This window comes from Zootoca vivipara, chromosome 13, assembly GCF_965207765.1.
Source record: "Zootoca vivipara chromosome 13, rZooViv2.hap1.1, whole genome shotgun sequence".
Lineage (NCBI taxonomy): Eukaryota > Metazoa > Chordata > Lepidosauria > Squamata > Lacertidae > Zootoca > Zootoca vivipara.
This window is the reverse complement of record NC_142596.1, coordinates 35,200,867-35,220,389: the sequence shown is the minus strand read 5'-3', so window position 1 is coordinate 35,220,389 and position 19,523 is coordinate 35,200,867. Positions and strand designations below refer to the sequence as shown.

The following is a 19,523-nucleotide window of genomic DNA, read 5'->3' as shown; positions in this document are numbered from 1 at the left end:
ACTTTTAGCAGCTTACTAGACTATCATGCATTCATTCCGCCAAGGTTTCAGACTGGGCATTTTACCAGGACTTCCCCTGCCCCCCTCCTCTCTGTAACAGGGCACGTCTCCTACATAACAGAAGACAGTCATTTTATTTGAAGGGTGTTGTGAGAATTTTGAGGTTATATATATATATATATATATATATATATATATATATATATATATATATATATAATGTTCATAGATGTACCAAGCAAGCATGTGCAGGAGGGCAGTCCTGTAGCCATTTTGACTCTCCCAGGCTGACAAGGCTTTTCTCTGAAAGGAGGGAGGAAATGAGAAAAAAACCTCCCTTTTGTCTGTGTTCACAAGTCCTGCCTTCAGGACACACTTAAGGTATGAATGGGGAAGACCTGGGACCTGGTTCCCGGAATTGAGTAGTGAGTACTTGTTACAGGTAGGTACCAGTAGTGGAAACAAAAAATAAAAAAAATCCTTCCAGTAGCACCTTAGAGACCAACTAAGTTTGTCATAGGTATGAACTTTCGAGTGCATGCACACTTCTTCAGATGAGTAGTGAGTAGTTAGAATAACAAAAGACTGGCCAGGCCCCCTGGTAATCCAGTCAAATGGCCATTAACAGGTAAACTGCCAGACAGGAGATAAACAAGATACTCAGATTTCTGCTGGAGACCACCTCTTTCTGTGATTTATGTGTGATGTATTGGGGCTGGTCTTGAGTTTGAGGGTGGGGAATTTCAAATTTCTATATATGGGGACCTTTGTTCTGGGTCCTTCTCCTGTGTGAGGGAGAACACCCTGTTGCAACAGTCAATAAAGATCAAGCTTATTAGCTGCTTTGCTTCTCAATATTTTCTGGTTGGCCTCTGTTATTTTCTCCTACCGATGGAGAACCTCCAAAGGACTCTACAAGGGCTCTTGTATACCCCTTAAGGGAATAAGGGCATATTTTGTTTAGAACAGGGGGGAATCAGAGGACAATCCTCTGGTGGGTCAGTACACCATTCAAGGCAAAAATGAGAAAGAAATGGATCCTGCAATACATGTTTGGATTAAGGGTGAGCCAGGGTCTCAAAATGACTGCTGTTCTACTTGAAGGCATCCTCTATGAATAAGATAGAAGAACCACTAGACAGGAGAGCAGGAGGCATCTTGAATTTGCAAGCTCCTGGGCAATAGACTGAATAGGCACCATGGTCTCATGGGTGGCTATGGGGTCCCCCACTATGGCAAGGTGTATTATATATCTAGTTACATTGCCTCTACAGCAGGCATCCCCAAACTGCGGCCCTCCAGATGTTTTGGCCTACAACTCCCATGATCCCTAGCTAACAGGACCCGTGGTCGGGGAAGATGGGAATTGTAGTCCCAAACATCTGGAGGGCCGAAGTTTGGGGGTGCCTGCTCTACAGTATAGTAATTGTATCTAAACTTGCATCTGTAGATATATGGTAAATCAGCATATGCACTTGCAAATCGGCATCCTCTTTTTTGATAAGCGTTTTCTCGTTTCTCTTCAATGCAGAAGTGGTCTCCCTACTTGTGAATGCAGGTAGCAAAAAGCTTCCAAATGTGCCAAACCTTCTCCTTGTGAGTATTTTAAAAGATTATAATTGAATTTGGGGCATGCTTTATTCCCCTTCTCTCCCCACCGCTCCACCCCCCTTAACCTGGGCTTGATGAACTGCATCGAGCTGTAGCAGCATCTCAGACAGCACAGGTGACAGTAATCCAGGGATCTGCATCTCTGCTTCTAGACACCAACCATGAGAAATCAAGGAGATAATCATATTGTGTCTACCTTACAATACACTCCTCGCACTCCTTCCATAAAGCAATCATATACAAACATTGGCACCTCATTTCCAGCGTTCCTGGATGTCAGAAACCTCCACTTTTTGGCTTAAAAAGAACAAAATCTCTCAGAGATTTTTTGATAAAATCTGATATGATGGCACAAATGAAACCAGCTGATGAGTTGCCAATGGGTTATTTTAGATGCGGAGGGTGCAGCATTTGTAAATACTCTCTACAGGTTAAGGAATTTTCTAATGAACAATCTGGGTTTAAATTCCAAATTAGGAATTTCAGTAATGGCAATACAAAAAAACTGTATTTATGTGTGGATATGTCCTTGTAAAATGATGTACTGTATATTGGGAAATGCTCTAGACAAATAAGACTTAGGATCAATGAACACCGATCTAGAATACGTAACCAAATCATGGAAGTACCGCTCGTGGAACACTACATGCAACAAAAACACACAGAAGAGGATTTCTTTTTCTGTTACAGTTACAGGTAGGTAGCCGTGTTGGTCTGGATCGAAGTAAAATAAAAAAATTCCTTCAGTAGCACCTTAAAGACCAACTAAGTTTTTATTTTGGTATGAGCTTTCGTGTGCATGCACACTTCTTCAGATACCTGAAGAAGTGTGCATGCACACGAAAGCTCATACCAAAATAAAAACTTAGTTGGTCTTTAAGGTGCTACTGAAGGAATTTTTTTATTTTTCTGTTACAGGTATTTGGAAGCTGTCCCCAGATCGTTTTCACCACAAGAACATTGATAAACTCCTGCTACAACAAGAAACCAGATTTATTCATCTTTTCAATACGGTTTTCCCCTAAGGTCTAAATAACCATCAGGATTTTACTCCCTTTCTGTAATTTGTTATAACCCTTACTGTAACTTTAAGATAGAATTTGTACTACTGCCTCTTTAAATCTTTATTAGAACACACCCAATCTCTTCTTTATATATTACAAACACACTCTCAGTCACCTAACTCTAAGCTACCATTAAACGTTGACTTTAAGACTATTTGGTAAGACTATATGTTTTTATTATACAATTCTGTATATATGTTTGTAAACCTTTAGTTTATATATTGCTTATATGATAATCAACTTACTAAGAGGGTCGCTGATGAATGTATATTTAACTTATTCCAGCTGAAGAAGAATTTTCGAAACAGGGCCTTGTCCTGGCGCATCAACTTCACCTGGCATATAAACTTCAAGACATAAATCTATCCATAAGAGACTATTTGGAAAAATTGAATCATGCAAACTATTAGTCCAGCACAAGTTACTTTTGTGGCCAGAGTTCTTGCCTTTCTACAATTTTCTATCTAGACAGCAGAGGGCATTGACGCCCATATTCCATTCTGGACACGTCAACAGCCTCTTTCTGCAAAAGAAAAATGAACAGAAGAAAGAACAGAGCGACTTGTAGCATCTTAAAGACTAAGGATGGCACAGGCTTCTATGCAGCACCTTGGAGATTTATTACAGCACAAGCTTTTGCGGTCTAGAGAGCCCACTTCACCAGACAGAAGTGCTATCCTCAGTTGGCTTCCATTTGTCTGTCTACCTATCTTATCTCCTTTGAAATCTTACTGTTATGGTGGCTTTGAGTGGCCTGGGGACCAACATATTCTGCCAATGATTTCTCCATGTTGCCACTTTTAGTACTGGATTTATGTCAATTGATTCTATTGCACAGTAGATGGGATGTTTGTCTTACACAAGCAGCTAAAAGGCCTTGTTGGTAGGGAATGAAATTTTATTTCTTTGTTTAAAAGCATTTCTAAGCCAATTAATTAAAAAAACCAAAAAACACTCCTAAGCGATATACAAAAACACCTTAAAACAGTACCGTACAAACAGGGGTGAAACATTTAAAAAACAACAACAGCCAAACACTATTATGAAAGCAGATAAAGAAAGGCATTTAGTACAGGCATTGCCCATGCATCCAATTGAGGTGCAACCACTGACGTATGGGTCCTTTTCAACCCGGAAGAGGGCAGAATGGGGGTGGGTGGGTTTATGTGAGCTCTGTCAATATTCACAGGGGGCAGGAATGGACCCCCCCCCAAAATGGTTGCCACCTGTAATCATAAGGTCCAACCTTATGGGTCAAGGAAAGCCTGGGCAAAAATATAGATCTAGCAACTGACAGATGATGACTCCTACTTAGCAGTCAATTACCAAACTGTCCTGGCCAGGGGCGTAGGAAGGTAGGGGCGGGCCGCCCCGAGCTCCAAGGGACGCCATCGTGGGCGCCCGCCCCGCCCCAAAACGTGTGTCCTACCCCCGGAACATGCGCCCTGCCCCTCTGGGAGGCGCGCCCCACCCCTCTGGGAGGTGCGCCGTGCCCCCGGGAGGCGCACCACAGTCCTGTAACACACACCCTGCCCCTCCGGGAGGCACGCCCCGCCCCCAGAACGGGCGCCAGCCCCGCGCCTGGAGCCAGAGCATGAAGCTCCGCCACTGGTCCTGGCTATTCCAGCCATTGAATCCAAACTGGTTCATACAGCCTATGCCCCCCCCTCTCTCTCTGTTTTGTTGGGCTTTCCTTCCATTTTGGGGGGGCTGAGGAGTGTTTGGGAGCGTGCTTTCTTTCCCTTTTCTACAAGAGCACTTTCAATGTTATTTATTTATTTAAGTGCCTGTAAACCACACTTCCATAAAAATATATCACGGTGGTTTACAACATACAAGATTATAATTAAAAAACCAGTAAAAGTATCTGTTTTTTTTTTTTAAAAAAACCAACAACAGTAAAAACGTCAATAAAACTTCAGCAAATACTGATGGGTTAAAAAGAAAAACAATTGTATTGTGAAGGCCTGCCTAAGCAATACAGTTTTCAGATGACACCTGAGAGATGGCAGGTACAATTCCTGCCAAACCTCTAGAGGCAGGGAGTTCCGCAGGGCAGGGACCTACAACAATAAAGGCTCAGTCCCTAGTCAAGGCCAACCGAAACACAGCGGCAAGTGTAGGGCCTCCAGCAGTTCCCCTCCAGAAGCTGTCAGTGATTAGGATGGCGCATAAGGGAACATAGGAAGCTGCCTACACTGAATCAGGCAACAGGTCCATCTAGCTCAGTGCTGCCTGCACTGACTGGCAGTGGCTGTCCAGAAATTCAGGGAGGAGTCCCAGCTCTATCTGGAGACACCAAGGATTGAACCCGGGGCCTTCTGCATGCAAAGCGGTTACTCTACCACTAAGCTGTGGCCCTACCTCTACAGAAATGTATGGTATGGATCTGAAACAAACCATAGCTTCCAGAGTAAAGGGGTTCCCCGTGAAATGCTCAGGCACGCCGGGAGAGCAAAACATCCGACTCTGATCTTTCTGATAGTAAGAGCAGTCTGACAGTGGAACAGACTCCTGCGGTAGCTTATGGACTCACCTATCTTGGAAGATGAAGCTATGGACTTGGCATTGTCCAAGTCAGCTCGTCTCTCAATGTGGTTCCCTTGAGTGAAGGCAGTAAGGTCTTTTGCTAATTATTTGGGCAACCAGATGGAGCCTGCATTAAGAAGAGCTTTTTCTATGGCCCGCTTCCATACTTTACCCACGGCTTTCCTCCAGGGTATATACCAGGCATCCCCAAACTGCGGCCCTCCAGATGTTTTGGCCTACAACTCCCATGATCCCTAGCTAACAGGACCAGTGGTTGGGGAAGATGGGAATTGTAGTCCAAAACATCTGGAGGGCCGAAGTTTGGGGATGCCTGGTATATACCTTAAAATCCCTATTGATCAGCGCCTCTGCTCCTGCAGTATGAAAGAGACAGAGGACCTTCTACATTCCTTATTTCAGTGCCCCCTATACGATTCAAAAAGATCTAAACTTCTTTCCTTGACCCCGCCTTCCATTATATATCTAAAGACAACTGCTTGAAATTCTTATTAGTAGATGCAAATCCTCAAATAACACTTGGAGTGGCTGTTTTTTTATTGTGCAGGCATTGAAACGTAGGGATTCCTTGATAGAGACTGTGATCTAGAAGAGGACAATTAACACACTTATTCATTTCCAGGACGTATTCATTAAAGTCCATCCCTGTTCTTACCTGCTTGGTATCTACCAGTAATTCTATAATCAGCCTTAGGAGTTTTAAATACCAGTCCTATCTGTGTTATTGTATTTCATGTTTTACTTACGTTATGCTTGTAGCTCAGCGCTATTTATGTATTTTATCATTTTATTGTTTGTATTCGACATGTTGATGACGGTCGGGTTTTTGCTATGGCTAATCGCTAACGCAATAAAGAATTTTTGACCTTCCTTGGAGGTTTTAAAGCAGAGATTGGGTGGGTATCTGCCGTGGAGATTCCTGTATTGCAGGGGGTTGGACTAGATGACCCTTCCAGCTCTACAATTCTGGGATTCTCTAAGCAAGCTCCGCCACGTCCTCAGGGACCCATCCCAGAGACCAACGCACCAACTCTTTGCTCTTACGGTCCCAGTGAATGCAGGCACGCCAAGCGTTTTCCACCTAATGCTCCTTCTAATGGGCAGAGTTGTGCTGGAGTGCTTGTGGGGTTAATGGTGGGTGTCAAATTATTGCAGCTCGTTTGGAGTGCTGACATATTGGAGCTATTGATTTTTCCTCCGCTCTTGCATGGAGACCAAGAAGAGGGCCCAGAATCCTCCTATAGGGATCAGGGAGCTGCAGCCCCTGACCCAGAGCCACCCTGGCTGCGGCTTGCAGAAGCCATTGCAGTGTGATAAGGCAGAAGCCGGCTTCACAGAAAGGCGAATGTTTTGTTTCTTTAATGAGAAAACTCAAGGCCTCGCCACAGAAGCATATGCCCAGACAGATGCTCTGTGGCCCCATATTGCGCTGTCAAAACTCTCTTTATTAGTTGGAGGAATGGTGGCCCGGAGTAATGGCTGTCTCCTAAAAGGGGGAAGGAGAGAAGCCGTTCTCAGTGAGTTGGCACACAGCTACCTTCTCCTGCCACCTTCCCCTTTGCCGTTTGCCAGCCAACCCACCCACCAAGAGCGTGACTAGAGCTCGCCGAGGGCGTTGAAACCCAAGATGGTGAAGGCAGGTGCCCTTTCAAAAAGGGGAGCATGATCCCCCCCCATCATCCTAGTCCTCTTGAGGCACTGGAATCTAAGCGCAGTTTGTTAAGGGTGCTGGGAACTGTAGTTCTTTGGGGAGATAATCTGCAGTTCCCAGGATTCTTTGGAGGGAGCCCATGTCCTTTAAATGTGGTTTAAAGTATGGTGTGTATTCTGCTTCGGCTGAAGGGCAATTATGTCTGTCTCTCTGCCTGCCTGCTTGTCTGTCTGTCTCTCGCACTGCCCCTAACCAGGTTTTCTCAATTGCGGGCCTTTTTCTATGTTCTGTTCAAGTGAACGGAGCAAGGTGTCCAGTACAGCCCTGTCATGAAGTCACATAAGGCCGCTGCTTCGGGGGATGGACGCAGGGTGCCATTATGTCCCTACCATACACCCCACCCAAGTGTCCCAAAGCTAGCTGTAGTTCTCTCCACATTTGTCCTAAGAGGAGGAGGAGGAGGAGGCAGCCACAGTGACGTTAGAGGAGCATATTGAAGGGGTGATGACTGGCTTGGCTTATCAGTTGCCGCTCCGATCTGTCTGTGTATCTAAACATGTTTGTCAAGCCAGCAAATGGGCTAGATAGTGGCTATTGAGGCAGGAGGGCTGCCAGCGCGAATGTTTGGAGAAGTCTAAGTGCTCCTATGTGGGTCTGGGTCCTTGCACATTGCTTGTGCAAAGGGCACTTGCAAAAGGCACAAGATCCAGGCACAAGGGACCGGCAAGAGAAGAGAGAAGGTAGGGGGAGTCACCCCCCAGTCTGTGCAGCAAAAGAACCCCTGGATTTTAAAATGCTGCGTCTTCTTATACCCTGCCGTTAGGGTTCAGATTCCAGGGTGGGAGCAGTGCCTGTAAACAAACAAACAAACAAACAAGAAGACAGTGGTGATGATCAATCAATCAATCAATCAATCAATCCATAGTAAGAGTGTGGCTTTGCAAGACACAAACTGTATAATGCAGTGGTCCCCAAACTCTGCCCTCTGGACCACTTGACCATTGCAGAGGGTTTGGTCTTCATTGTTTCCCTACCTGCTGTTCCCTACCCCAATCTCTGAGCGGTGCAAAATCCCAGGGGCTCGTGTTTCCTTTTGGAAATGAGGCACAGTGGAGAATGCAAATCAGCCAAGGTTCTCTCTCTCTTCCTTAGCAGCCTGCAGCTTTTGCCTCCAACTTCTAGCTCACATAACTCTGCTCTCAAACTCAGTCTTTTCCTTCTCTACCTATCTTGAGAGCTGGAGGAGGGGTCCCACCCATCTGGCATCTGACACAGAGCCCCCTCTTCTCTGTTCTCTTATTAGCCCATCACCCAGGAGGCTAGCCTGGCTCAAAGAGCTTTTAACATTTGCTGGGTTCAGGGATTAGAAGTCTGGTACCCACAAACTCGTAACACTGTTGTAGCGATTGCAGGGTGCTCTGGCTAGGTGATGTACGCTCTTTAACTCAGGCACCCCCAAACTTTGGCCCTCCAGATGTTTTGGACTACAATTCCCATCTACCCTGACCACTGGTCCTGTTAGCTAGGGATCATGGGAGTTGTAGGCCAAAACATCTGGAGGGCTGCAGTTTGGGGATGCCTGCTTTAACTCTATTTTTGAATTTGCTTCTTTTGTGGTTACAGGTAGGTAGCCGTGTTGGTCTGAGTAAAAGCAAAATAAAAAAATTCCTTCAGTAGCACCTTAAGGACCAACTAAGTTTTTATTTTGGTATGAGCTTTTGTGTGCATGCACACTTCTTCAGATACACTGAAACTTTTGTGTACACTGAAACTTTTTCTTTTTCTTTTGTGGTGTTACAGTTTGCGTTCCGTAGAGTTCCGATCCGAAATACAATAAAACTCGAGATAAGGGTCTGCTGGATCGGGCCAGTGGTCCAGCTGGCTCAGCATCCTGCTCTCACAGTGGCCAACCGGATGCCTGTGCGAAACCAGCAAGCAGGATTCGAGCACCAGAGCCCTTTCTCCTCCCATGCCTTCCAGTAACTAGTACCCAGAAGAATCACTGCCTCCGGCTGTTGAAGCAGCCCATAGCCATCACGGCTCGTAGCCACTGATAGCCCTCTCCTGCATGAATTTGTCTGAACCTCTTTTAAAGCCATCCTGCCTCCTGTGGCAGTGAGTTCCATAGTTTAACTCTGCAATAAAAGATACAATGACAAACCAATGTGTATATCTAATGCGAACACACAGCAGACCCCCTGAATGAAGTGTGTGCGCCACCAATGATCCACAAACCACAGTCTGGGAACCCCTGGCTTAGAAGGGTCTGCAGATCAGTGTCAAGAGTGTTTCTGTGGGTTTATATCTTTTGCCCACCAGGCAACCCTAAGGCCACCTACAGCCAGGATTAGCCCCAGACATTTTGCTGCTAGAAAAGAAGTATAAAAAGCAGACATTAGAATTGTTTTTGTTTCTTAAAGGAGCCCCGGCCTCTTCTCCACCCGAATGAAGCCCATCCCTAATGGGTTGAAGATAATGGCTCCGACGGCTTGCCTCGCCTCCCGTACTAATTGATTTATGGGCACCAATTTGTATGGTAAATCACAGGAAGCAACGTAATAATTTGATTTATGAAGCCCTTAGGAGGCGTTTGCTGCCTTGCAACTGAGAGGGGGGAGCAGGGGAGGTGCTGAATGGAGCGGGGTGGGGGGCACTTAGGCCTCATCAATAAATGAGAAAATGCACCCCAAACTATGAAAAAGAAGGTACAGGTATGTATAGTTACAACTATTGGTTTAATGGTACCTATAACTATTATTTTATTTATATTTTACAAGCATAAAACCAGCTACGAAGTCCATACAAAGTGCCCAATAAAAAATAATTCAAACAAAACAATTTTAAAAAACCCCTAATTAGAACTACGCTAGATAAAAGAAGCCCATTGGAAAGCATAATACTTCAAGCAGTTACAAGAGCAGCAGAAACAGTTGTTGGGTCAGGAAGTTCAAGCTCAGGGGAAAGCTTGCCTAAATACTGTAGGTGGGTCTTCAAGGAATGCCAATAGGGATGCAAACTGATGTGGAAATCAACATAAGCTCAGAAAAATGAATCCGACCAATTTGCCCCGGTCTCCGGTTAGTTACCTTCCTCTTCTGGCTTGGCATCTTACTATTTGCACAGGCGTTGTCGGATAAGCGTTACTTGCTTCTGGAGATGATGCCTACTCCTGGAGTCAAAATACCATGAAATTTAATTTTATGCCTATTTGACGAGGCTCGATTTCGTCTCCAAATCAACACTGGAGATAAGGAGTCCTCTGTCAACGTGGGGAGGGGAGGTTTGGCAGCTGTGGCAGCAGACCTAATAGGGGGATCGGCAGGAATAACACTCGAAAATCCCCCAGGAAGTCAACCATTAAGGTGAGCCCTATCTCCCTGTCCTCCCAGGCTCCTTGTCTACAGTGTTCTCTGGTTGCTGGGCATTAAAGCAAACCAGAGTTTTGTTTACCGAGTCTACGATTACAATACAGCCGCCAAATATTTGCTAGTCACCAGTTTCGCAGTGCCACTATAAATACTTCAGCCCCAGGTGGAAGGGCTGAGAGTTGGCAGAGGAGAAGTGGGGGGCTGAGCTGCAGTGGACAGGTAAGTGGAGAGACCTGGGGAGAGAAGCCTTTGCAAGGGGAATGGCTGTAGCTCAGGGGTAAAGCATCTGCTTTGCATGTAGACTGTCCCCCGGTCCAGTCCCCAGTATCTCCCTCCAGGTAGGGCTGGGGGGGGGAACTTCCTCCCTGAAACACTAGAGATCTGCTGCTGCCAGTCAGTGTAAGGCCATACAGAGTTAGATGGCCTGGCTTAGTATAAGAACTTCCTAAGTTTTAAGGAAGAGCTGTAAGTCAGCGGTAGGGCATCTGCTTTGCATGCAGAAGGTCCCAGGTTGGGCTAAGAAAGCCCCTCTGCCTGAAACTCTGGAGAGCGGCTGCCAGTCAGTGTAGACACAACTGAGATATATGGACCGGTGATTTGACTCAGTCTCAGTATAAGACAGCTCTCCCTGTTTGGGGAAACAACAGTAGCTCAGTGGCAGATCTCAGATTCAGTTTCCAGTATCTCCAGTTAAGGCGGGGGGAGACCCCCGTCTGAAACGCTGGAGAGCTGCTGCTGGTCAGTGTAGCCATTACTGGGATACCAATTGTGCGATTTAATATAAAGTGGCTTCCTATGTCCCCTTTTCAACTGCCACAAACTATGAAGCCACCTCTGCACCTGGACTGCACATGCAAAAGAATTGATATCACCTCAGCAAGGAAGGGACAACTGTGACCAGGTGGTCTATGTGCTTGCTCTGGTCTGCTGTCCAGATGCTCCTTGTTGGCAGATAAGATGAGTTTAAGCTCCTCCCCCTTTTCCTTTTATCATTAAAAAGAACAACAACTTTGAAGTCAATTTTCTAAAAGAGTAGTACAGTGGTACCTCGACTTACGAATTTAATCCGTTCCGAACAGATCTTCATAAGTCGAAAAATGCGTAAGTCGAAGCCAATGGGGGGGGGGGGAATCTAAAAAATCCGTAAGTCGAAAAAACCCTATCTAAAAATCCGTAAGTCGAAAAAATCCTATCTAAACTGCATCCAAAATGGCGGATGGAACTCTGTTCGTAACTCGAAACATTCGTATGTCGAGTCATTCGTAAGTCAAGGTACCACAGTAGTAGTAGTAATTTTCCTTTTATTTTCTGTTAATCCAACACACACCCTCCCTGGCTGGCCCAGTTTCACAAACACGCAAACCAGCTGCTTTTGGCTGGGTGGAATGTGCCCTTGAAGTCTGATAATGTCTCTTCCTTGTTTGTGTAGAAGATGTAAAAGACTGCGCCAGTGCATGTAGAAATTAGCCATCGTGATGTAGTGGTTTAAGTGTTGGACCTTGGAGACCAGGGTTCACAATCCCCACTCATCCACAAAAATCACTGCGTGACCTTGGGCCAGTCACTGCCTCTCAGCCTAACCTACCTCACAGGGTTGTTGTGGGGATTAAACAGGGAGGGAGGGAGCCATGTACCCCGCCTTGAGCTCCTTGGGGAGAAATGGTGGGACATAAATGGAATGAATGAATGAATGAGTGTACATTTGTGGCTTTTGCCTCTGGCCTTGCCCACCACTATCATGGGACCCTGAGAAGATTGCCTAGAAGGGAATATGGCCCTCAGACTGGAAGGTTTTCCCCAACCCCTGTGTTATGGTTTCCAGAAGCCACAGAGCATCCCCAGTAAAGTATGCACAATTTCTGTAGTACCCGAGGTACTATTTCTGGGTTAGCGGAGTAACCTGAGGTAGAAATACTGTAGAAATACTTTAGTGGTACAGTGACAATAAAGTATTTCTATTTCTACCTTGGGTTACAAACGCTTCAGGTTACAGACTCCGCTAACCCAGAAATCGTACCTCGGGTTAAGAACTTTGCTTCAGGCTGAGAACAGAAATTGTGCTCCGGCGGCGCGGCAGCAGTAGGAGGCCCCATTAGCTAAAGCTTAACCTCAGGTTAAGAACAGTTTCAGATTAAGAACGGACCTCCGGAACGAATTAAGTTCTTAACCAGAGGTACCACTGTAGTCCCTGGGCTGTTGCAGGGAGGGGAGTTCTGTTTTTATTTTTTTGGCACCCCCCCTTTTAAATTACAGTATACTAATTATTACTAGTGGGTGGTCCAGGAATATGTTAATACCTCCTCCTAATTTCTCAGTGGGTCCAGTTCTGTCTCACTACTTGAGTTCCCTGTTGGAGGATGCTAATGACCAGAAAAGATAGCTATACTGTGCATTCCCTGTCCCTGGCAGACACCTGACGCTTTGTTCTCCTTGCTGTTTATTTAGTCCAGATTCAACCACTTGCACAGCGTGGAGATAGGAGCGGGGGAAATGGCCGCTGGGGTAATACAAAGCCTAAGCAAATTTAAGCTGCCCACAGCATTCCAGAATTCATTCCTATCCACCACAACCTGCCAGGAAATGATTTTCCAAGACTTATCGGAGGAGGAGGAAATGGAGGCGGAAGAGGAAGAAGAAGAGGAAGAGGAGGAGGAGGAGGAAGGAGAAGAAGAGAGGGAGGATATGGAAACAGTAGGTAATTCTGCAGGTTGCAGTCCAGACAGATGCGCTGCCGACTCGAGCTTGAGCAACACAGAGGTGACGCTGCAGCTCCTTCGGTTCGCTGAGCGGATCAGCGATGACATCCAGAGGTATTTTGGCCGGAAGAGCAAAGAGGAAGGCTCAGAGTCCTGCAACATCTACGAGGACCGCCGCTCCCCTCAGCTGTCAGGGCAGGTTCTGTACTACGCTGACCTAGTCAGGATTTCCCAGGTTGGGGAAGAAGACGACAGCAGTGACCTCCCTGACCCCTCAAAGCCCCCAGCACAGCTGGAGAGGCAACTGTGGAGATCTTTCTGCAGCAAAGAGGACGCAGAGAAGATGGGTCCTCTGGCCGAGCTCTTTGAATATGGCCTGGTCAGGTGCGCCAAGCAGCGAGCCTCCTCTGAGAACAGGAAGCTGAGGCTGGAGAGGAAGTACGGCCACATTGCCCCCATGCATGGCAGGAAGTTGCCCCAGTCCTTCTGGAAAGAGCCATCCCTCAGCCCTGTCTGTATACTCAATGGCAACCCTCCAGATTTCAGTGACCTGCTGGCCAACTGGACTTCCGAAACCTGCCAGGAGGACCTGAATCCCAGCCGAGAGCATCCTAGCGAAGCAAACCGGAGGGTGGTGGACACTGACCATTTTGGTGGTCTATGAGGGTTCAGAAGGGTTGCGACATCTGAATTCTTCTCACATGGGCTCTGGCCCTTTCCCTATTGCAGGGACCATTAGCCCTGTGCCCACCATTGCTCCCATGAAAGGTCTCCATGAATATCCCCTCAAAAACTGACAATGCACAAGATCAGCGGTGGGAGCAATGTCTGCACCATTTTGTGTTCCTGTCTCTTTTTCTACTCTTTCAACTGCGACAGCCATTTTCTTTTAGATCTACAGTGTGGTGTAGTGGTTAAGAGTGGTAGACTCGTAATCTGGGGAGCCGGGTTTGTGTCTCCACTCCTCCACATGCAGCTGCTGGGTGACCTTGGGCTAGTCACACTTCTCTGAAGTCTCTCAGCCCCACTCGCCTCACAGAGTGTTTGTTGTGGGAGAGGAAGGGAAAGGAGAATGTTAGCCGCTTTGAGACTCCTTCGGGTAGTGATAAAGTGGGATATCAAATCCAAACTCCTCCTCCTCCTCCTCCTCCTCCTCCTCCTCCTCCTCCTCCTCCTCCTCCTCCTCCTCCTCCTCCTCCTCTTCTTCTTCTTCTTCTTCTTCTTCTTCTTCTTCTTCTTCTTCTTCTTCTTCTTCTTCTTCTTCTTCTATGCCATGCCCCCCATTTCAGCCATTTTCTCTCATGCCACACCCACCCACCCGCAATTTTGTGTTATGCCGCTCACCTCCAGCACTATCTCAAAATGTCATTATCTTCCCACTGGCCCCCAAAATGTCACCGGTCCCTAACCTATTAAGAGACCTGGAAGTCTCTCTTCTCTCTTGCTCAACTTGTATAATTGTAAATAAATATTGCAGGGGGGGGGGAATGTGACTCTCCTCCAATACTTTCCCCTCACAAGGGAACTGACTCTCTCTGATCATTTGCTGACCGTTCTGGGTCTAGGGGTGGAGGTGAGAAGGGGTGGAGCCAGAGGGCAGAACCAGTTACCCTGGCAGGCTCACAAGTGGACCCGGTCTGTGGTGGCTCTGGATGCAGAAGCCTTTTGGGATGGATTGAATGCAGCAATGGGAAACTTGTGGCCCTCTAGATGTTGCTGGACTACAATACCCATCATCCCTGGCTGCTGGGAGTGGGAGTCCAGCTCTAGGGGATGGAGGTGTAAGGATGGGAGTTGAGAACTGTGTGTGCCACCTTGAACACTTTGTAGGAAAGGTGATTTGTAAAAGTAACGATAAATAAATGCATAAAGCAATACTGGCCTGTTTTACAGGGTTGTTATAAAAGGGTATGAAAGAAGATACAGAGAATCCGTGAAATACTGATGTATTTCATCAATTCTAAGGGCTGAATCCAACTACGGTAAGTCCTGAAATCAATGGACTTAGGGGATTGAACTAGATGATGCTTGGTGCCCTTCCTACTGTAAGACTGCCACACTGGGATTTCAAAGGCAGAATTGACGTCCGGGGGAAAAGGCGGCACTTTGTCCTTGATCTTAAACAAGTCAAGAGGGAAATCACCTTTTGGGGGTGTTTTTGTTTTAAAAAGCTCAAGAACTTTGGGGGTTTCCTTAAAGCTCAACAACAATTTTGGGGTCTTCTGGAGTTTTTCCCCCCAGGGTGTCCTGATTTTTACCTTTTGAAGGAACCCTATCCAACTGTACACTTCTATAGTTCTAATTTGGTCATATCCATTAATTTCAAAGGACCAATGTTCACCTACAAAGGGTGAACATTGGTTTTTACCCTAAGTTTTTAATAATAATAATAATCCAGTTTCCATATGTGCAATGGAGAGGGCTATGTGAAGCAGTGATTTTGAAATCCAGATGATATCAGGAAGGTTGTCTGTATGTCTGTGTGCAATAAATGGTGCAATGATAGGAGTGTCTGGAGAACAATGTCATTTGTCTTCTGCTAAGCAAACCTCTCCTGTCTGCACAAAAAGAGACTCTTATCTGCTTCTTCCATGCCTTCTTTAAGGCCAATCAATCAATTATTTTACTAGAAAAGGAGGTGACCTGATCGATCTTCACATCTATTTAAGTGCCCAGCATGTCCAGTGGAGGCCAGCCCATTAGGGCAAATGGGGCAATTCCCCCAGCAACCTGCCTGCCCTCACCCACCTAATTTGCACTTTCCAAAGCAATACACAGACCAAACCGCAGCCACCCTTTGAAACCTTCACTTTCCCACATTTTGCAATGCAGTTCTCCAGCCGAGTAATGTGCACAAAAATGCATACACTATGGGGCGAAGTCTACATAGAAATGCAATATGTTAGTGAAAATGAAATACAAAAATGCAACACATTGGAGGAAATGAGCAGAAAATGGTATATAGAGCAAAATTGCATACAAAAAGTGACGGTTAGAATCATAGAACTGTAGAGTTGGAAAGAACATCAATGATCATCTAGTAGAACTCCCTGCAATGCAGGAATCACAGCTAAAGGATCCCTGACAGAAAACCATCTAACCTCTGTTTAAAAACCTTCAATGAAAGAGAGTCCGCCACCTTCTAAGGCAGTCTGTTCCACTGTTGAACAGCTCTTACTGTCAGTAAGTTCTTCCTAGGAGAAACTTGCAGGGAAATGCTGACAAATTTTGATGAGGACTTAAATATATATATATCTGCAAACCGGTGTGGTGAACTAAACTCAAGACTGGAAAAATGAGAAGCAAAAATTGACAGATTTGCCTATCCCTTCTCTGAGCCTATTCCAAATCTGGGGATTTGCTTTCAGTTCCAAAAAATGAACTGAACTCACAGCCCTTTCACCCAAGCAGCCATTCCATGTTGACGTCCTTCATTTCCACAACGCAATTTGGGTGGAAAATGCAATTTTGTTCTTCCTATTGTTAAACAAAAGGGAGTCGCAGAACCTCGCCATTTGACTGCAGATTGACCAGAGATTTCATTTAGACCCCAGTTTTACCTCTGTTCTAAAGAGTGCCTCAGCATAATAAGAGAGGCACCCCTCCCCAGCCCTTCTTTGCACCTTCTCCCGACAAACAACTCCATGGCAGCCTGGAATAAGCGTTGGAGGGATACAATTACTGTAGAGCCAAAATGCTGGATGCCTGTTTGCTAGCTCTCTAGGGGCAGCGGTTGTGTGGAAATGAAGCAGGTTAACATAGCTGCATGCTAAAATCAACTCTCAAAATGAGCTAACAATAATTAAACAGGAAACCACTCCAAATGACGGCGATAACTATTACTAGACCATAATCAGTTAAAAATAACAGCGAAGTCACAGCACATAAAATACCACATAACATTTTTTTTTGGTTAAATAAAAAGAAAAGATCAAAGCAGCAAAGTTCCATAGCTTATCAAATTTCAAAATGTACAAATGGGGCTGGTCACCTGGTCCAGGTCCAATAACTAATCCACAGTTCAGCTCCCTCAGTGAAAAGGTAAAGGACCCCTGGACAGTTAAGTCTGGTCAAAGGCAACTATGGGGTTTCGGCGCTCATCTTGCTTTCAGGCCAAGGGAGCTGGCATTTGTCCACAGACAGCTTTCCGGGTCATGTGGCCAGCATGACTAAATCGCTTCTGGCGTAATGGGACACCGTGATGGAAATCAGAGCGCACGGAAACACCGTTTGCCTTCCCGCCACAGCAGTACCTATTTATCTACTTGCACTGGTGTGCTTTCAAACTGCTAGGTTGGCAGGAGCTGGGACAGAGCAGCAGGACATCACCCCGTCGCGGGGATTCAAACTGCTGACCTTCTGATTAGCAAGCCCAAGAGGCTCAGTGGTTTAGACCACAGCAGTACCCGCATCCCTAAACTCCCCCAGTATATAAGGTTACTGGATCTGGAGACTCTGCTTTGCTATTGTGGCTAATAAGCTCCCTCCAAGAATTTGGTCGCATCCACACAATACATTTAAAGCCTTATTGTGCCACTTCCCCTAAAAGAATCCTGGGAACTGTAGCTTACTTTATCAAAGTGCTAGAGTTCCCAGCACCCTTAACAAACTGCAGGTCCCGGGATTATTTGGGGGGGAGGGAAGAGCCATGTGCTTTAAAAGTGTCCCCTTTTAAATTATCTTTTAAAGCTATTTGAGCCAGTCATCTCATCTTGAGGCAGCTGCTTCCATAAATGGATAATGCACATGATAAGGAAAATCCTTGCTTGTTCCGAATGGCTGTCCATCTCTGCATTCACTTCCTATGGGATCGGTCCTCTGGGGCAGCATGCTACTCCTTTAAAGATACACAGCAAAACTCTCCACTGCTCTCTTGTGGTTACTGGTATAATAGACATCACTATCAGGCAGAGACCAACTAAGTTTGTTATTGGTATGAGCTTTCGTGTGCATGCAGATACCTGAACAAGTGTGCATGCACATGAAAGCTCATATCAATAACAAACTTACCGGTAGTTGGTCCTAAGGTGCTACTGGAAGGAATTTTTAAATTTTGTTTCGACTACAGCTGACCAACACAGGTTCTCCACCCTGTAGGCAGAGATTGTTCACAAACAAGTTTCCAGCTTCTCCCAGGGCCAGACCCAAAGTGGTAAAAAAATTTCCCCCTGGAATGTCCCCCTAGGACCAAGACATTTTCCCACTTAAGATGAATAGTAAAGGCAGTTTAATGTTGTCCAAGGACAAGATGGTACCCTCCATGCAGTATACCAAGGGTGGAGAACGTGTTTCAGCCCCCTTCTGCACAATCCTCTGGGGGCCACATGCTAGCGGTCAGAAGGACCAAAGTCAGAAGTGGGAAGAGCAACAAATGCAAATTTTACTTCAACGTCGTCCACTCCACTTGAAAGCAGCAGTCTGGCTTAGCCGATACAGGGCAGCCACCATGGCAAAATGACATATGGACCTCTGTCCACTCAGTGCCTGATGCTTGAAGCAGCTGCTAAACTCTGCCTAATGGTAGAGCTGGCCTCTATTTTGTGTGGTTTAATGCATCTGTCTTTTTTTTTTTTGGTTGCTGTTTTTATTGGCCATTGCTTTGGGGAAATTGCATAGATTGATAAAATAGTTGTCATTGTAATAATAATAATTTGCCACCTGAGGCAGAAAAGCCCACACGTCCCTCTCCCTGGCAGTAAAATAGCCAGAGAAAGAAACAACAATAATAAAGTAATAAATGAAATAAACAGAATTTTCCTTACCCTTGCTAGCACACAAAAATCAAGTGTTTGAGGTGGCCACCTCTCTCTGACCAATGGTAGAGCTGTCCCCACTTGAAGTCATGTCAGAGAAAAGACTACTTTCAGAGACAGAGGATCTTGACTGGATGAACTTTACAGCAGTTTATGTATTGTGGCTCAAACCTGTCTGCCTCACACTGTGCCAACATCACTGGTACCCAAAATGAAGAATTGTGTACAGGTGAGAGATCCTAGGAATCAGGTTGCATTTCCCTCCAACCTAACAATCTATGTCTTGAACTGTGATAAGTGTTTTTGCTTACTGTGATAAGTGTTTTTGCTTACTGTCCTGCATCAGTCTTTTGCCTGGCTGGAATGTAGCCTGCAGTGCAAAAGGTTACAACAACCATTGACCACTTTTTGGTCTCTGACGTTGCCCACCCCTGGCATTTACGGCCCCAGCTCCACCCCACCCCACCCCAGTTGCTGATGAAGGACCTCGGGCTGCTAAAGTTTCCCCACTCCCTGCACAAATTCATTCATGGTTCCCTGCGCATTGTTTGGAAGCTAGCTGGACCTTTAAATGAATATTGCATCGTAAACGAATGGGATGAACCCCACCTAATGGAAAGGAGATATTTCTTCCCACCAGGATTCAAAAAATGGTACAAGCGCCAAATTGAGCACATGGCACACATTCAAGACTGCTGGATTATAACAAGGAATGGCCAAGGCCTCCTCCGATCAAATAATAATCACAAATAACACTGAGTCTCTCACTTGCTCCACCTTGTTAACAAGGTGAAAGCCACACCCATTAGCAACCTGAGTTGATAGCAACCCTT

At 45.8% G+C, this 19,523-nt stretch overlaps 2 protein-coding genes and 1 long non-coding RNA gene across 5 annotated transcripts in view; 2 read left to right on the top strand and 1 right to left on the bottom strand.

Moving 5' to 3' along the window:
- LUC7L (LUC7 like) overlaps positions 1-10,251 on the bottom strand; it is a 30,574-nt gene extending 20,323 nt beyond the window's left edge. Inside the window, exon 1 of the mRNA XM_088657106.1 lies at positions 9,960-10,251. The gene's annotated coding sequence lies outside the window, so the exon portion shown is untranslated. The remainder of the gene's footprint in view (positions 1-9,959) is intronic.
- LOC148683686 (uncharacterized) lies at positions 345-2,662 on the top strand. The gene is made up of 3 exons (XR_015946880.1): positions 345-442; positions 1,532-1,596; positions 2,530-2,662. It is a non-coding gene; the product is annotated as an uncharacterized LOC148683686 (long non-coding RNA).
- Positions 9,490-14,419, top strand: PERCC1 (proline and glutamate rich with coiled coil 1). Of its 3 annotated transcripts, none has more exons than XM_088657114.1 (2): positions 9,490-9,584; positions 12,687-13,748. In XM_088657114.1, exons 1-2 carry the CDS (start codon positions 9,567-9,569, stop codon positions 13,599-13,601), a joined length of 933 nt encoding a protein of 310 aa, XP_088513240.1. In that variant the 5' UTR covers positions 9,490-9,566; the 3' UTR covers positions 13,602-13,748. The 3 variants fall into 3 exon arrangements, 2 of the variants coding, with proteins under 2 accessions (XP_088513240.1, XP_060138419.2); XR_015946878.1 differs by lacking the exons at positions 9,490-9,584; positions 12,687-13,748 and adding exons at positions 10,327-10,460; positions 11,070-11,104; XM_060282436.2 differs by lacking the exon at positions 9,490-9,584 and adding an exon at positions 10,333-10,460 and having other exon boundaries at positions 12,687-14,419.
- The last annotated feature ends 5,104 nt before the right edge of the window (positions 14,420-19,523 follow it).